At 40.7% G+C, this 18,869-nt stretch overlaps 1 protein-coding gene across 1 annotated transcript in view; it reads left to right on the top strand.

Moving 5' to 3' along the window:
* Positions 1-15,088, top strand: part of LOC100470779 (fatty acid desaturase 2-like protein FADS2P1) — a 34,629-nt gene extending 19,541 nt beyond the window's left edge. The window contains exons 6-12 of the mRNA XM_002922685.4: positions 1,077-1,137; positions 5,870-5,946; positions 6,125-6,222; positions 7,203-7,299; positions 11,480-11,559; positions 13,241-13,366; positions 14,784-15,088. Coding sequence (XP_002922731.2) covers positions 1,077-1,137; positions 5,870-5,946; positions 6,125-6,222; positions 7,203-7,299; positions 11,480-11,559; positions 13,241-13,366; positions 14,784-14,835 — 591 coding nt within the window. The 3' untranslated portion in view covers positions 14,836-15,088. The remainder of the gene's footprint in view (positions 1-1,076; positions 1,138-5,869; positions 5,947-6,124; positions 6,223-7,202; positions 7,300-11,479; positions 11,560-13,240; positions 13,367-14,783) is intronic.
* Positions 15,089-18,869: the final 3,781 nt, after the last annotated feature.

Here is an 18,869-nt window from a genome sequence, read left to right on the forward strand (position 1 = left end):
GAAAATGAATCAAGTTTCCAGTATTAAGATTAGACGTAGGGGCACCTGGGTAGCTCAGTCGGTTAAGCGTCCGACTCTTGATTTTGGATCATGATCTCAGGGTTGTGAGATCAAGCCCCACTCCAGGCTCTGTACTGGTCATGGAACCTGCTCAGGATTCTCCCTCTCCCTCTCACTGCCCCTCCCTCCTCCACAAAAGATATACGTAATGTCATTATGCCTTAGAAATAGTAAATCACAGGGGCGCCTGGGTGGCACAGCGGTTAAGCGTCTGCCTTCGGCTTAGGGCGTGATCCCGGCGTTCTGGGATCGAGTCCCACATCGGGCTCCTCCGCTGTGAGCCTGCTTCTTCCTCTCCCACTCCCCCTGCTTGTGTTCCCTCTCTCGCTGGCTGTCTCTATCTCTGTCAAATAAATAAATAAAATCTTTAAAAAAAAAATAGTAAATCACANTGTTCCCTCTCTCGCTGGCTGTCTCTATCTCTGTCAAATAAATAAATAAAATCTTTAAAAAAAATAGTAAATCACGGTGTGAGAGCCATGNAAAAAAAATAGTAAATCACAGTGTGAGAGCCATGATGAGAGCATAAAGGTGGAAAGATGGGACAGATAAGAGGGGCCATGCCTATATCTTTTATTTCATGACCATTTGATAAATATCTGTTGGATGAATGGATGGAGATGAAGACTGGGTTTCAAGCAGAATTCTAAACACCACAGTTGATGAGCTAGAAAAACTCATCAAAAATATCCTTTTCAGTCTCCACTCTACTCCATATAAGGACAAAAAGTTTCAAAATGGCTTCCATAGGAAATTTCTTTTAATCACAATCCCCATAGTCAAATGCAAGAATTGCCCACATATGATTAAAACAAAAAGATGCCTCAATATTTCCTCTGATTGCAGTTCTGGCTCTTCTAGTGCCTAAGTTTGACAGCCAACAAACTCTGACCAGATGGCTCTTTCTATAAGAGATTTTAGACATGCGCACACACACACACACACACAGCATTGCCCTTGAATGTAATGACCAGAGGTCTTGTCTCTTATTTGAGTTTTATTCTCTCTCCATTCAGTATGGCAAGAAGAAAATCAAACACATCAACTATGAAAAGCAGCACCTGTATTTCTACTTGGGTGAGTCTCCTTGGAACCACTTTCTTTATCATCCCCTGTCCTTGAAGCAAGCCATTGTCAAGCCAGACGGCATGACTGCAGTGCTCTCACAGAGAGATCAACCCATGTCTTCTTGTGACTGGGAAAAGCAGCATATCTTATTTCAGGCTTCCTGGGGCACAACTCGTAAAAGGAAAAGCAAATAAACATTTTTAATGTGCATCTCATGAGAAGCTTCAAGAGAGATTGAAGTCAGGATGCCAATCAAGGAATCTTGCGTCTGCGAATCTCGTCCTTGAAAGACTAAACACCTTTCAAGAAGAAAAGAATAGTGGTATTTGGATAGGGAAGAAAAAGAGATAGGAAAAGAATGCCAAAGGATTAACAATGTGAAGTCATAAAATGTAGAGTCTCAGGGGTAAAAGGCACCTGTAAAGCTTCTGGGTGAAAGAGAGATGGCTACTCCCATGGCCTACATAAGCTGCAGAAGATATTTCGGTGGACAGAGACATGTAGATATATGTCAGTATATATTTTACTTTTAAGGTAGTAATTAAAATGGTCCAAGTGGCAAAATTTATTGATATTCTACTACAAACAGCCTAAAATTATTATAATTTTTTTTACAGAAAGCCAATATTTGAACAATCAACTATAAAGGTGCTTTAAAACACAAAGGAAACCTTCCATCATTCAAAGTGTATTTTGTAAGATAAAGTGTTTTCTATTTCTAAGCTGGTATCATTGACATCAAGAAGCTTTTAAGAAGAGCATAATAACTGTTAAGACATAGAACTTTGTTCAGTTTCTCAGCGGAGAACAGCTGGCATTTCTATTCAACTTTTGAAGTTCAATAATCCTGCAAATGCTTAAACTCCCACTTCATAAACACAACTCACTGGAAATCCTTTATGACAGTTGCACCCAATATAAGTGAAAATCACATGTATGTACAAATGTATATATAGCAAATCGGAACATGGGCTCAGGCTTGAAAGACAATAGGGTTGCTAAATAATTCTGATACTGATAAAAAATATCATAAGCAAAAATGCTTTGGGTTGGGTTTTTTTGGGGGTTTTTTTGGTTTGTTTTTTTTTTTTTTAGTTTCAGAGGTAGAATTTAATGATTCATCAATTGCATATAACACACAGTGCTCACTTTATCAAGTGCCCTCCTTAATGCCCTCACCCAAATACTCCTTCCCTCCATGACCTGTCCTCCAACAAACTTCAGTTTGTTTCCTAGAGTTCTGTGTCTTTTATGGTTTTCCTCCCTCCTAATTTTCATCTTATTGTATTTTTTCTTCCCTTCCTCTATGTTCATCCATTTTGTTTCTTAAATTCCACATATGAGTGAAATCATATAGTATTTGTCTTTCTATGACTTATTTAACTTAGCATAATACCTCTAGCTCCATCCATGTCATGACAAATTGCAAGAGTTCATTCTTTTTGATGGCTGAGTAATATTCCATTGTGTGTGTCTGTGTGTGTCTGTGTGTGTATCATATCTTCTTTATCCATTCATCTGTCAGTGGACATCTGGGCTCTTTCCATAGTTTGGCTATTATGGACATTGCTGCTATAAACATTGGGGTGCAGGTGTCCCTTCAGATCACTCCATTTGTCTCGTTGGGGTAAATACCCAGTAGTGCAATTGCTGGTCATGGGGAAGATCTATTTTTAACTTCTTGGGCAACCTCCATACTGTCTTCCAGAGTGGGGGTACTAGCTTGCATTCCCATCAACAGTGTAAGACGGTTCCTCTTTCTCGAAACAACGTTTATTGTTTTCTGAGTTGTTCATTTTAGCCATTCTGACTGGTGTGACGTGGTATCTCATTGTGGTTTTGATTTGTATTTCCCTCATGCCAAGTGATGTGGAACAGTTTTTCATGTGTCTGTTGGCCATTTGGATGTCTTCTTTGGAGAAATGTCTGTTCATGTCTTCTGCCCATTTCTTTTTTTTTTAAGATTTTATTTATTTATTTGACAGAGAGAGAGACAGCCAGCGAGAGAGGGAACACAAGGAGGGGCAATGGGAGAGGAAGAAGCAGGCTCCCAGCAGAGGAGCCCGATACAGGGCTCAATCCCAGGACCCTGGGATCATGCCCTGAGCCAAAGGCAGACGCTTAATGACTGAGCTACCCAGACACCCCTCTTCTGCCCGTTTCTTGACTGGATTGTTTTTTAGGTATTGAGTTTGATAAGTTCTTTATAGATCTTTAATAGTAGGCCTTTATCTGGTATGTCATTTGCAAATATCTTCTCCCATTCTGTAGGTTGACTTTTAGTTTTACTATTTCCTTTGCTGTAAAAAGTATTTTATCTTGATGAAGTCCCAATAGTTCGTTTTTGCCTAGTTTCCCTTGCCTTGACATGTCTAGCAAGAAGTTGTTATGGCCGAGGTTGAAAAAGTTGCTGCCTGTGTTCTCCCCTAGGATTTTGATGTATTCCTGTCTCATATTTAGGTCTTTCACCTATTTTGAGTTTATCTCTGTGTATGGTGTAAGAAAATGGTCCAGTTTCATTCTTCTACATGTGGCTGTCCAATTTTCCCAGCACCATTTATTGAAGAGACTGTCCTTTTTCCACCGGATATTCTATCTTGCTTTGTCGAAGATTAGTTGACCATAGAGTCAAGGGTCCATTTCTGGACTCTCTATTCTGTTCTGTGATCTATGTGTCTGTTTTTGTGCCAGTACCATACTGTCTTGATGATTACAGCTTTGTCATAGAGCTTGAAGTCTGGCATTGTGATGCCACCAGCTTTGGTTTTCTTTTTCAACATTCCTCTGGCTATTCAGGGTCTCTTCTGGCTCCATACAAATTTTAGGATTATTTGTTCCTGCTCTCTGAAAAATGTCGATGGCATTTTGATACAGATTGCGTTGAATGTGAAGATTGTTCTAGGTAGCATAAACATTTTAACAGTATTTGTTCTGACAATCCATGAGCATGGAATGTTTTTCCATTTCTTTGTATCTTCCTCAATTTCTTTCTTAAGTGTTCTATAGTTTTCAGAATACAGATCCTTTGCCTCTTTGGTTAGTTTTATTCCTAGGTATCTTATGGATGTTGACGCAACTGTAAATGGGATTCATTTCTTTATTTCAATCACAAGAAAAGATTTGGAAGGAACACACATGGAGGTTAAAGAGCATCTTACTAAAGAATGAATGGATCAACAAGGAAATTAAAGATGAATTTTAAAAATACATGGAAACAAACGAAAAGGAAAACACAACAGTTCAGAATCTTTGGGATACAGCAAAGGTGGTCCTAAGAGGCAAGTATAGCAATACAGGACTTTCTCTACAAACAAAAAAGTTCTCAAATACACAACCTAATCTTACACCTGAAGGAGCTGGAAAAAGAACATCAAATAAAGCCTAAATCCAGCAGGAGAAGAGAAATAATAAAGATTAGAGCAGAAATCAATGATATAGAAATCCAAAAAACAAAAAACAGTAGAACAGAGCAACAAAACTAGGAGCTTGTTCTTTGAAAGAATTAAAAATGCTTTGTTCTTAACCAAAATCAAACTCATGTCAGCTAACAAAAAAAGTTTTCATGGAACCCCAAAATATGCTCATCTAAAAAATGCTTACACATTTGAGAAATAAGACAAAATCAGGGAAGGTCCCACACGTTTCCTGTAGATCAGTTGTTCTCTGCCAGAAGTAATGTTATTCCAATGGGACATAGACAAAAATGTCTAGAGACATTTTTGGTTAACACAATGGAGGGAAAGGGATGGGACTGGCACCCAGTAGGTAGAAGCCAGTGGTTCTTTTAAACATCCTACAATACACAGGACAGCCCTTAACAACAAGGTATTACCTGGCCCAAAATGCCAACAGTGCTGGGATTGAGAGACTCTGTTGCAGATGATCTGATTTGCCCGAATGTTAGGCACCAGTAGTCATCTGTAACATGCCTGACCAGGATGGCCTGTGGTCATTTTTTGAGATATGGGGGTCAATTCCCACTGCTCCCTCTTCCACTGCTGGAATTCTGCAGCCCCATCCCATGATAGTCACGCTCTCCTTCTCCTGCATGAGCAAAAAGAGGAGTGAGGACATCAGTGCCCCATTTTGAAAGGCAGCTGATCTTGAACCTAAACAGAGGTGTGTTCCCATAAGAAAAAAAGCTGTTGGAATTTCTTTTCTGAGCCTTCTTCCCTGTCTGTAGTGCAGCAATATGACCTTAGCTCATGAGGAATAAATGGATGGAGTGGATCCACTGCAGAATGCCCATCTCACAAAACTCTCTGTCCTTGGAAGCTGTTTCATTGTGTCCTTTTCCTTCTCCCCACTGGTCCTGGGGGGGAAGCAGGTAAATAACCATCTGGTCAGAAAATGAGTATTGCTTCTGCATTTCTGCTACCTTGACATATTGTGACAGGGCCCAATCCTAAGGATTGTGATGGACTGAAGGATTCCATGGACCTTGAGAAAGCATGAAAGTTCAGAGCAGAAGCTTCTGGAATGCCTCTATCAAGAATGACTCAAATTTTCAAAGCTTCCTTAGTCTTCTTGAGGGAGCTTGAACCAAATTCCTGTTTCAGCCTCAGAGACTCAAAGAGTCCCATGGAGTCCAGGATATGGCTGTGGAGCTCCACTTTGCATCACTTCTCAGGGGCAACATTCCAGGAGTGACATGTTAAGGAGGTAGACTCCTGCTTATTTACACTGGGGTCACATTCTACTCATTTACTCACCATATTTTTTTATTGTTGTTCTTTTTCAGTTGTGATCCCCCTCTTTGGGCCTGTATTTATCATCCTGAAATCCATGCAATCGATGTACTTCCAAAGATTTTGGGAGGTGAGTAACTTGACTCAGCCTCCGAAGGTAGATCAGATAGAAAAGGGGACATGGAAATGTTTAGTCCCTTCCAGATGTAGCTTCCTTGACTAATAAGGCATAAGACTTCGCTCTAGCCTAATGAAGGGAAAATGAAATTGTGTCCAGGGCACTTAACTGTCAATCATTCTCTCTGCAGGACATTGCTTGGGTCAGCAGCTTTTACATCCGCCATTTCATCATGTTAGGCCCTTTTTATGGAATCTTTGGAACCATATTGCTCATATTCATGGTCAAGTAAGAAAGCAAGAATATTCTTTTATCTGCATAACCTAAATGATCCTTTTACCTTCCTTATCTGAGCTGTTTGTGATTAGCAGAAGATTGGAACAGCAGGCCCCATTCTCTGTAACTGAGACATTTCCATGAACATATTTTTTTTAAAAAGTTGAAATAGTTGAATAAGAAAAGTTCCTTGGAAAAAGAATTTGCCCAATCTTGTCATTTTCTTTCCACATGTTTAATTCCCAGTTGCAGAATTCCATCTGACCCCCAAGTTCTTTAGAATTGTAATGCAGCTTGACACCATAATCCTTGCCAAAAGTAATGGAAGGACAGGAATTTTTAATGGTTACTTTATGACTACAGATTTTCCCAAAACCAAAATGACTAAAGAGTTCTCTTCAACTTTCCAATTTATTCCTCACCCATTCTTTCACATTATTACTCTAAACCCTACATAATAATAAGGATATTAACAGCTACTATGCATCAGGCACTTGGATAAAGGATTTATCTGCATTATCTTGCACATTCCTGTAATGTAGATAGCATCATCTTCATTTTTCTGCTAAGAGAGCTGAAGCTCAGAGAGATTAAGTTGTTTGTCAAGGTTATAGAGCAAGTAAGGGCCAGTGGCAGTGCCAAATCAGAACTTGAATCCAGTTCTATCCTGATGACAAAGCCAAAGTTGTCAATCACTTTGCTTATGTCCTAGGTATCTTTTGATCCTTGGGCCAATGCTGCAGTGAACTTTGGGGTCACTGCTACCATACATTAGGATGCAAGATTGGTCATGTACCAAAGTCTAGTGTGTCATCTCTCTATATATAAAGGACCATTGAAGAGGAAAACAAAGGACCACCATTTTACTGGAATCTTTCATTCCCTTCCATTTCTTCCAATGCTCAGCCAGATCTGCCAGCAGTTCTAAAGCCCAGTGACAGGAACTGAAACACCCCAAGGAGTCATCACTTTCTCCTTTTATTCTCTGAAAGGTTTCTTGAAAGTCCCTGGATGACATATGTTACCCATATGAGCCATACATCAATGAAAATGAGCACAGAGGAGAAGAAGGACTGGTTCAGCACCCAGGTAAAGTGGCGATCTTAGGAGAAGATCCTTGAGACCACACTGATTTAGAGTCTGGTTACCTCAAATAATAATACTTTATAATAACGGAATGCTTACTAGGGGCCAGGCACTGTCCACTCTTTTGCATGTAACCACATGATACATGTGCTATGATTATTACCACTTCACAGAAGACATGAAGAAGTTGAGTAACTTGTATAAGATCGCAGAGCTACTCAGAGGTAGAAAGCAGGTTTTATCTTTTATTTTATTTTTTTTACATTTTACAACTGATTTTATTCACTTAGCAATATTATTGGCAATATTAACAAAAAATAATTTAAGTTTCTTCCATGTCCTTTCATGACTTGACAACTAATTTATTTTATATTTTTTATAATAATTTTTNCACTCCCCAACAGGGAGGGAGCCCGCCCACCATCACGTCAGGTTTCCATCATGATTCCTCTAGGTGGTGCTCCCTCACCTTCAACAAGGGAAATCATCTGTGCACACTATGCCATCAGCAATCATTTTTTTATAATAATTTTTTATATTATGTTAGTCACCATACAGTACATCCCTAGTTTTTGATGTAAAGTTCCATGATTTATTACTTGTGTATAACACCCAGCGCACCATGCAATACGTGCCCTCCTTAATACCCATCACCAACCTACCCCATTCCCCCACCCCCCTCCCCTCTGAAGCCCTCAGTTTGTTTCCCAGAGTCCATAGTCTCTCGTGGTTCATTTTCCCTCCTGTTTAACCCCCCCTTTCTTCTTCCCTTTCTTCTCCTACCTATCTTCCTACCTCTTATGTGCCATAAATGAGTGAAACCATATGATAATTGTCTTTCTCTGCTTTACTTATTTCGCTTAGCATTATCTCCTCCAGTCCCGTCCATGTTGCAGCAAATGTTGAGAATTCGTTCTTTTTGATGGCTGAGTAATATTCCATTGCATATATGGACCACAGCTTCTTAATCCAGTCATCTGTTGAAGGGCATCTCGGCTCCTTCCACGATTTAGCTACTGTGGGCAATGCTGCTATGAACATTGGGGTGCATATGGCCCTTCTCTTCACTACGTCTGTATCTTTGGGGTAAATACCCAGTACTGCAATTGCTGGATAATAGGGTAGCACAATTTTTAACTTTTTAAGGGACTCCACAGTTTTCCAAAGTGGCTGTACCAACTTGTATTCCCACCAACAATGTAAGAGGGATCCCCTTTCTCCACATCCTTCGAACATTTTTTGTTTCCTGACTTGTCAATTTTTGCCATTCTAACTGGCATAAGGTGGTATCTCAGTGTGGTTTTGATTTGAATTTCCCTGATGGCTAATGATTTTGAACATTTTTTCATGTGTCTGTTAGCCATTTGTATGTCTTCATTGGAAAAGTGTCTGTTCATATCTTCTGCCCATTTTATGATTTGTTTATTTGTTTCTCGTGTATTGAGTTTGAGAAGTTCTTTGTAGATCTTGGATACCAGTCCTTTATCTGTGGTGTCCTTTGCAAATATATTCTCCCATTCCGTGGGCTGTCTCTTAGTTTTTTTGACTGTTTCCTTGGCTGTGCAGAAGCTCTTTATCCTGATAAAGTCCCATAAGTTCATTTTATCTTTTATTTCTCTTGCCTTTGGAGATGTGTCGTGAAAAAGGTTGCTCTGGCCGATGTCATAGAAGTTGTTGCCTATGTTCTCCTCTAGAATTTTGATGGATTCCTGTCTCACATTGAGGTCTTTCATCCATTTGGAGTTTATTTTTGTGTATGGTGTGAGAGAGTGGTCAAGTTTCATTCTTTTGCATGTAGCTGTCCAATTTTCCCAGCACCATTTATTGAAGAGACTGTCTTTTTTCCACCGGATGTTTTTTCCTGCTTTATCAAAGATTAGTTGCCCAAAGAGCCGAGGGTCCATTTCTGGGTTCTCTATTCTGTTCCATTGGTCGATGTGTCTGTTTTTGTGCCAGTACCATGCTGTCTTTGTGATCACAGCTTTGTAGTACAGCTCGAAATCCGGCATTGTGATGCCCCCAGCTTTGTTTTTCCTTTTCAACAGTTCCTTGGAGATTCGGGGCCTTTTCTGGTTCCATACAAATTTAAGGACTATTTGTTCCAGTTCTTTGAAAAATGTCCTCGGTATTTTGATCGGGATAACATTGAAAGTGTAGATTGCTCTTATCCATTCCCCTCTTAAAGGACATCTTAGTTGCTTCCAGCTTTTCCCAACTTGGATAAAGCTGCTATAAACACTAGTATACAGGTTTTGAGCACACGGAAGTTTTCAACTCTTTTGGGTAAATACCAAGGATTTCTGGATCATATCTTCAGACTATGTTAAGCTTTGTAAGAATCTGTCCAACTGTCCTCCAAAGTGACTGCACCATTTTGCGTTCCCACCAGCAATGAAAGCAGGTTTTAAACATAGGCAATCTGATTTCAAAGTCTTTGCTCTAAACTAAGGGTCAGTAGACTATAGTCCAAGGGCCAAATTCAGCCCTTTGCCTATTTACATAAATAAAATTTTATTAGAATACAGCGATGCTTGTACATTTACATATTATCTATGCCTGCCTTCATGCTACAACAGCAAAACTGAGTAACTATGACAGAGAATTAAATATTTATTGCCTTGCACGTTATAGAAAAAGTTTGCTGACCCATCCCCCACACAACACAGCGTTTCAAGTGAATCTGAGTTCCTAGAATTACCAAATGAATTTTACATCTAGAAGGACCCTGGAATTCACCTCATTTCGTTGTAAAGATAAAAAGGCCCAGAGAGGAGACATGGCATGTTCCCTGAGCATGCTGTTAATGACTGACCGTTATGATCAGCGCAGAATACCCTAGCCTCCTAAGCTTTCCACTGGCAGTGCCATGGTTAACTGGAGAATCCTGTCATTATATCACTTTGTTCTCTGAGCTCATTCCCAAACTCAGTGGACCTTCAATTAGAGCATAGAGTATTAGCTCTCAAACTTTTTGGCCACAGAACCCCCTTTTACTCTCAGAAGTTACTGAGAACCTCAAAGAGCTTTTGTTTATGTAGGTTATATCCACTGATACTTACTATATTTGAAATTAAAACAGAATTTTAAAACATTTATTTATTAATTAACCTTAAATAACAAAAAAAATTAATACACGTTAAACATCAGACTGATGATGCCATCCTATGTTTAGAAGCCTCTGGGGGCATGAGGGGAGGGGGGTGGGGGAATGGGATAGACTGGTGATGTGTAGTAAGGAGGGCACATATTGCATGGTGCACTGGGTGTTATACGCAACTAATGAAGCATCGAACTTTGCATCGGAATCCGGGGATGTACTGTATGGTGACTAACATAATATAATAAAAAATCATTAAAAAAAAAAAGAAGCCTCTGGGGGAAAAAATCCGCTGTACAAGCATGAGAGATTGAAAATGAAAAAGGCAAATTCTAGCTTAGAAGCATTCTGGAAATAGTTTTGACCTTGCAGATCTCCTGGAAGGATTCTAGAGAACCCAAAGGTATGCTGAAGTACACTTTGAGAAGCACTGACATAGAACAACCACAAAAATAACATTCAAAATGGCAACAGCCCCAGCTAGAATTAAACCTTAGAAAGGCATTGAATAAAATGACACTCATACGGGTTCTTAATCTTGGCAGTCTGGAGAAGCCCATGAACCCCTCCCTAGGGCAAGGGTTTTAAATTCATAAAATAAAATATGTTAGATTACAAAGGAAACTACTTACACTGTAATGCACTTCTATGCCCAGAACGTGTGGCTGGAACAATTGAATGCCTTACTTCCCATCTAGAAGTCCTTCGAGTGTACTCTATGGAAATGGTATTCTAACCCCTACTATCTCTACCAAAATCCTACAATCCTACTTCCCTCTTCCAGAGTCCTCATTCATGACAGCTTAGCCCTCTGTATCTGAAGGCTGATGGTGATTTAGCCCCCTAAGGTCCCATATACTTCTTCATATCTATTGCCTTGTATAAACTTCCTAGCAAAATGTCTTATTACCTTTTTAAATCATAAGCTCCTTGAGATCTTGCACTATGTATCTTTTTTATCCCTCATAGTTTCTTACATAAAATAGGTACTTGTTGAACAATTGAATTTTTAAAGGAATAAATAAACATTTTTCTTTGTTTGACACTTCAACTCATTTGCATCTAATATAAGCTTTTTCTTTGCAGGTCTTGGCCACCTGTAATATTGAACAGTCCTTTTTTAATGACTGGTTCACTGGGCACCAGAACTTCCAAATCAAGCACCAGTGAGTAAAAAAACAGTCCATGGTAAAAGGCAAGGGCTGTCACTTAGAACAGCTCCCCCATACAGTCCAGAGCAAAGCCCTACACTCAAGATTTTAGAGGGAAAAAATGAACCAGAATTCTTTAAAGGCTGCTATCTTTCTATAAACATTAATGGTAAGGAAGGGAAGAAAGAAAAGAAGGTGTAACAATTGCAAGTAAGTGGAGTGAATCTTGAAAAAAAAATCAATGACTCACTCAGTTTCTAGATTCCCAGAGACAGGAATTGGTGATTGGGTCTTTTTTTGTTGTTGTTGGTTTTTGTTTTTGTTTTTTTGCATGTGGTTTGTTGGCAAAACCCATGAAAAATCATAATATTTGTGTTGAAATTTAATTAAGATTTAATATTAACATCAATCTGTATCTTTAGAGCCAAGGTTATGAAATAATCAACAATGAAATCCAGTTCCTGCTGCAATTTCCAAATGATACCTGGAAATACTTTACCAATGGGCAGTTAGGTGTACATGCACTAAAGAAAGAGAAAATGATAGTACTTTGAAAGTCAGCCTCTCCAGAATATTCAGGGAAGAGACTTTCCACATCCTTTTCGTCTAAGCCATATCTGTGATAGTCAGAAAAGGAAAAAGATCTTATATCTACTAACGGGATTTTCTCATCCTTTTTTTCCTGTTAGTCCTTTAAAATCTCAGCAAGGGGCACCTGGGTGGCTCAGTCGGTTAGACATCTGATTTGATTTTGGCTCAGGTCATGATCTCAGCAGTGTGGGATCAAGTGTCACGCTGGGCTCTGCGCTCAGCCCAGAGTCAGCTGGAGATTCTCTTTCTCTCTCTCTCTCTCTCCCCTCCATGGCCTATTAATCTAAATAAATAAATAAATAAATAAATAAATAAATAAATAAAATCTTTAAAATTTCAGCAGAACAGTGAAGGTTATTATTCATATTTTATCAAAGAGAAGGTTAAAGGCCAAGAAGTTCATCTGGCTGATGAGTGAAAGTCTTGGGTAAAACCCATCTCTCCTCACTTCTTATTCCTATCCTAGAACTTTCCCCCACATACCTTGACTAAAACTTACTGAATACTCAGCATACTCATTTTGCAAGAATTTTATGTATATACAGAGAGACAGAAACATGGTGGGGGGGGTTATCTCCAGCTCTCCAGGTAATTCAAAATGGTAGAAAACCCTCTGTTTTCATTTGACCTTGCCAAAAATAAATATATTTGATAGAGGTAATTCTCTTAGGTCTTCCCAAACATTTGCCACCCACAGGGCTTGCAGAGCATTAAGAGATAAGAGTAGAGCGTTTTGACAAGAGTTTTGAACTTCTTAGAACAGAAGGACTGTACGATGTTGAGGTTGGGTCTGCATTGCTAATAGAGTTTTATCTAGTAATAGGGAAAAGAAAACTCCTTCAGGTTGCTCTTTTTTTTTTTTTTTTAAAGATTTTATTTATTTATTTGACAGAGATAGAGACCCAGAGAGAGAGGGAACACAAGCAGGGGGAGTGGGAGAGGAAGGAGCAGGCTCATAGCAGAGGAGCCTGATGTGGGGCCCGATCCCAGAACGCTGGGATCACGCCCTGAGCCGAAGGCAGACGCTCAACCGCTGTGCCACCCAGGCGCCCCTCAGGTTGCTCTTTTGATCTAAGTTTTGTATTTCCTGTCTCTGTTTCCCTAGTCTGTTTCCCATAATGCCATGCCATAATTATCACAAGGTGGCACCCCTGGTGAGGTCACTGTGTGCCAAGCATGGATTGCTGTATGTGAATAAGCCCCTGTTGGAAGCATTTGGAGATATTGTCAGGTAATTACAGAGACTTTCAACTCACAGCTCTTATTTCCCCTCCCTGCTCGTCCCCAGACTGTCACTGCCTTGTGAATCATTTACTCAACAACTATTATTAAAGGGCATCTGTATACCCAGTATGGACATGAGACTCTTCAGGGAACAACATCAACAATGCAATGATAAGAAATAATTCTTACCGTGTACCTACTACCTTCTAGTAACTTCTTAGTGAAAATGCCTTGCTGCCCTACTAAATGTCAAGCTTTTTAAAACCAGAGCTGTGTGTCATATGTCCTTGTATCCCCTGCAGAGCCTTATCATGCTTTAGAATTTATGTGCTGGGAGGGACTCTCTGATCATCTCACCCAGAGATACAAACTTAGATGCCTACAGGGTCCAGGGACATAAATGCGTGGATCAGAGAGTGGTAACTGACCAAGAGCAGAGAAGCCTGCAAGAACTGAAAATCTGTACTCATCTTGGTGTATTCACACCCCCTATAAAACATTAACAACCCATGATCTGGGTGTAATAAGTTCTTTTACAATTAGAAAAAGAAGAAAATACCAGTGTCTTGAATGAAACCAATAAGGCCAGGCCTGGCCTGATCTGGCCCCTGGAGAGTGCTCCAGTTTCAGACTCCCCACCACTCCCATTTCTCTCTTCTGATTTCCAGATATCAGGCTTCTCTTCAGTTGCTACAGAACTCCCTGCCCCTTACCATTTCCTGTCCTTTGCCACCTTTTCTTCTGCCTAGAATGTTCTTCCAGCCCACCACCTCCCCTCATATCACCTTCTCAATCACCATCCACTTTCCAAGGCTCATAAATGCCTTTTCTTCATCTCAGTCTCCCCTCACCCCCAGGACTAAATCCATCATCCACACTTGCAGCACCTGTTTCTCTTCACTTGTGACCTTTATCATAATCATGATTAAATAACATCGTGGGTAATACATTACTTAATATATGTCTCCCGACCTAGACCAGGAACTCCATGTAGATGGGACTCATGTCTCTCCTACTCATTGCTATGCCCCCCAAAGCCTAAAAAAATATCTTTCACATTGTAAAATACGATGGGTGGGTAGATACAGGATGGGTTCGTATAGAGGTATATGCTTTATCTTATAGAGACTCAGAGACTTACTTTTTAATACTAGAAAGAACAACAATTGATGATTCGGGGTACAAGAGAGAATAAAATGAAATAAAAACTCAATCTCCTTCCTATCGGAAAGGTGAATTCATCTGCTAAAAGACAATGCAGTGTATTTGATTCCCTTCACTGGGCAACAGAAAAAAACGTCTATCAGATATAGCTGAAAATAACAACGCTGTCCTGAATCAAGAAAAAGAGCACATGTTATATGGAGCAGCTCCTTTTACATTAAAGTCTCACCTACTGATTATTTTGTTTACTTCTCCTGCAGGGCCTTAAAGAAATCTGCAGCCCTCTGGAGGGATGCTTACTATGAAACATGAAGCAGAGCATCAACCTTAACCACGTGTAGCTGCATCTCTGAAGGAGGCTAACAGATGTACAAGAGACCTTTCCTGCTTACCTGCTGGTGCCAATGGCATAATTGAGGGTGCCAGGAGGGTGAATTCCAAGGATACATGACAACCCCTTCCCTGAAGATTTTCTCTGCAAATGCAAAACAATGGAAACACAAAGTGATTAGGATGACAAAAGGGAAATGGGAATCAAATTCTTTTATTTCCCAATCCCCCTCCCCTCTCCCCTCTGATAGGCTGGTGATGGGTATTAAGGAGGGCACGTATTGCATGGAGCACTGGGTGTTATACGCAAACAATGAATCATGGAACACTACATCAAAAACTAAGGATGTGCTGTATAGTGATTAACATAACATAATAAAAAATTATTATTAAAAAAAATTATTTTATTTCTTCAATAGAATCTTGAACTTAGTCCTACCAATAGACCTAATTGGATCATATCCATTACTGGGGGATAAGCGCAGGAACCAGACAAAAGTTTTACTGATGAGGTGGGTATAGGAGAAAGTGGGCCAAAGGAGAGACCTCTGATGGGCACTTCGGAAAACACTGCAGTTGCTCTTAGAAGAGAATGGTGTATTTAGGAAATTTCTGCTGGAGTACAAATCTTTACTTATTCCTTACTTAAATGTGTGAGCCTCTTTTTCTCTAAAAATTGAGTCTAATTAACATTAAATACTCCTTAAATGTTTCAATCTTCACTTTGGATTTTCATTATTGTACCTACATATGGGTAATTGGTGTGTATATATATTTTGCTTTTAAATTATAAAATCTCTTAAAGGAGTTCCCTACATCCAGGCCCAATAGCCGCTGATCAAGAAGGTTAAGGTTCTATGTTTTAAAATTATTGGACTATGGACTCTGAGAAACAAACTGAGGGCTTCAGAGGGGAGGAGGGTGGGGGAATGGGATAGATTGGTGATGAGTAGTAAGGAGGGTACGTATTGCATGGTGCACTGGGTGTTATATGCAACTAATGAATCATCGACCTTTACATCGGAAACCGGGAATGTAATGTATGGTGACTAACATAATATAATAAAAAAAATTAATAAAAAAATTATTGGTCTTCTGCTAAAGTATAAACTGTCCCTGAGCATACGATTGATTTCTCTAATCCCTACCCACCAGAGCAGAATTATTACACCTTGTTATTGAGTAACTCTGATGAATAAAAAGATTCGTTTTCTGTAATGTAGACATTGGGCTGTGTCAGGATATTTTTCAGTCTTAGCATTGAATTAGGCAGAGCTGAGACAAGAGAGTTTCAATGCTAGAGGGATTAGTGGACACTCTCAGCACCATACTGATGTCTAGCATCTGTGCTTTGCTCATCTATTCCTGCGGTCATGTTAGAGCTGATCCTAGCTGTGGGGAGAGAAAACAAACAGCACAAATTTCCATCTGAAGCTCCAAGCAAGTCAGCATTGTGGGTTATCTGTTGTCTGAAATGCTACCAGGAAATATTTCATTCCCTTTCTCCAAACCCTGTAAAATACTCTTTTTCTTTGTTTCTTAATTAAGTCCCTGGGTTCCAGAGGCAAGATGCTATGCCAGAAGGAAGTGTGATAACTTGAAAGAAGCTTCTGGTGCTAAAGCATTGGGAGCAGAGGCCAGAGTGTTACAAGAAGGACACTGAAGAACAATACATGAGGTTACTCAAAGGTCCAGGGGAGTTCTCAGAAAGCAAGAACTGGTTGGGAGGAAGAAACATTGAAATGCTAATAGTATCAAACAGGGAAGTTGGGCAGAGGGTGGAAAGGAAGAAAGACTTTGTTGACTTCATAATGCTTTATGATATAAGCCCTGAATGGACGTGGCAAGAACCTACGTTCCACCTGCTGGTGGATCTACACAGGATTTCTTCTGCCTGAAGCCAGGGTTGCAGGTGGTTGTGGGGTACAGTGGTTGGCATTCTCTGATTTACCTGGCCCAACTCCCAGAGATGCTCCAGCACTGTTTCTTCTCCTGGTCACTTGAAATAGCAACCAGGCCTCTCTCTGGACAGACTCACTGCCTCAAAGTCATCTCTCCCTCAGTGTTGAAACTAGCCCACTTGGCAGTTGCCCAAATGAAGTTGGTTACTGTGGGACTGAACAGATCTGGGATATCGAGACACATTATGTAGGGGAAACATGTGAAATCAGTTCAAGAAAGTTGCTAAAGAATACAAATTTATGATGGAGTAAATTTTAACCTGCTTAGTGGATCTCATGTCAGCATAATAGTCATTTTCCTGAACTATCTCAACTGATTCCTCTCCCTCACATTGTGCTGACTGGTATTTGTACTTGATGAGGCATTTTATTACTTCTTTTATTTTATTACCTCTACAACAAGCCTCCTAAAGAAGGAGAACCAAGGCCTATCATGTTCACAGCTTCCCAGACCACTGAGCACTAAGTTAAAATCAGTAGGAGAAGGAAGGGAAGAATGAAGGAGGGTAAACAGAAGGGGGAACGAATCATGAGAGACTGTGGACTCTGGGAAACAAACTGAGGGCTTCAGAGGGGAGGAGGGTGGGGGAATAGGATAGGCCCGTGATGGGTAGTAGGGAGGGCACGTATTGCATGGTGCACCAGGTGTTATATGCAAGTAATGAATCATGGAACATTGCATCAAAAACTGGGGATGTACTGTATGGTGACTAATATAACAAAATAAAAATTATTAAAGTGAAAAAAATAAAATCTAGATGGTCAATACTCAAGGTATTTCATTTCTGTTCTCCAGAGCTTGGGCTCTGCTCTATGGCTGCATGAATGAAGATGGGCCAGACTTCTGCTTCTTTAAATTAAATGACTCCTGAAAGTGGCACCTGGGTGGAGCAATCAGCTGAGCATCCAACTCTCAGTTTAGGCTCAGGTCGTGATCTCAGGGTCCTGAGATCAAGCCCTGCATCAGGCTCCACACTCAGTGCAGAGTCTGCTAAGACTCTCTCTCCCTCTGCCCCTCCTACACTCTTCCTCCCTCTTCCCCCCCCAAATAAGTAAATATAGTAGAAGGAGGGGAAATGAAAGAAGAGTAGGGGGCCCACATTTCATCTGGTCCCTTGAATTCAGCTAGATAGCTATCAAATCATTCTGAACACCTATGAATTCAACCTGAGATTTAAGGGGAAAATTGCTGCAATTCTACAAATAGAAAAGCCACCACTTTTTGCAAGGTAGGAGATGCAGAGGTGTGAATCTGAAGGGATATATTGGAAGACAAGCAGCAGAGGGGAGGGAGCCTGATCTAGAAGTACAGCCCCAAATCAGGACTTTTAGAAGCCTGCTTCAGTGAGGGATGTCCCTACCTGAAAGGGGCTCAGGTGGCAAAGTGGGGCAGAACAGTGGGGATGGGACAGTGTGGGACAGTGTGGTGGGGATCTCAGGATGCCCAGAATCACAGAAAGAAGAGGGGTGCCTGAGGGTGGCAGAGCTCCCAAGCATTGGAGCAGGGAAGCCAGCTACAATTAGCAAGCCCTGGAGTGGCCTCTCAGCTAGGTATTTCCATAAACCATGAACCACTCTCCAAGCAGAGGCCCAGCAAGCAACAACCACTGTGAGACGGGGCAACGGCTCCCTGAGCAGGGGCACAGGAAGTGGCAGGGCTGTGGTGAGACCCTCCTTCCCTCACCTGGGAGGATTGGTGCAGGTGTGCACCAAAGGAGCCTAAAGAGTTTGGCGCACACAAAAGGGATTGACTGCTTTTCCCTGAGGATGCACTGAAGAATGGAGGCAGAGATCATTCAGCTCTGGGGCTGGAGATTGGGGCCCTGCCATTTTTACTTTTATCTTCATCCTCTAAAGCAGTGGGAAAAGACTTCAGGGAACAAAAGCCACATAAAGCAACCACAAGACGCTTACGCTGAGCCCTGCCGCCTGGCAAGGGGTGGTGCAACTCCATCCAGACAAAGACACCTGAGAATCACTGCAACAGGCTCCTCCCCCAGAAGACCAGCAGGATCTCAGGTGAATACCAAGTTTATGGAATACACAGAACTGAAA

This window comes from Ailuropoda melanoleuca, chromosome 16 (assembly GCF_002007445.2).
Source record: "Ailuropoda melanoleuca isolate Jingjing chromosome 16, ASM200744v2, whole genome shotgun sequence".
NCBI classification, from domain to species: domain Eukaryota; kingdom Metazoa; phylum Chordata; class Mammalia; order Carnivora; family Ursidae; genus Ailuropoda; species Ailuropoda melanoleuca.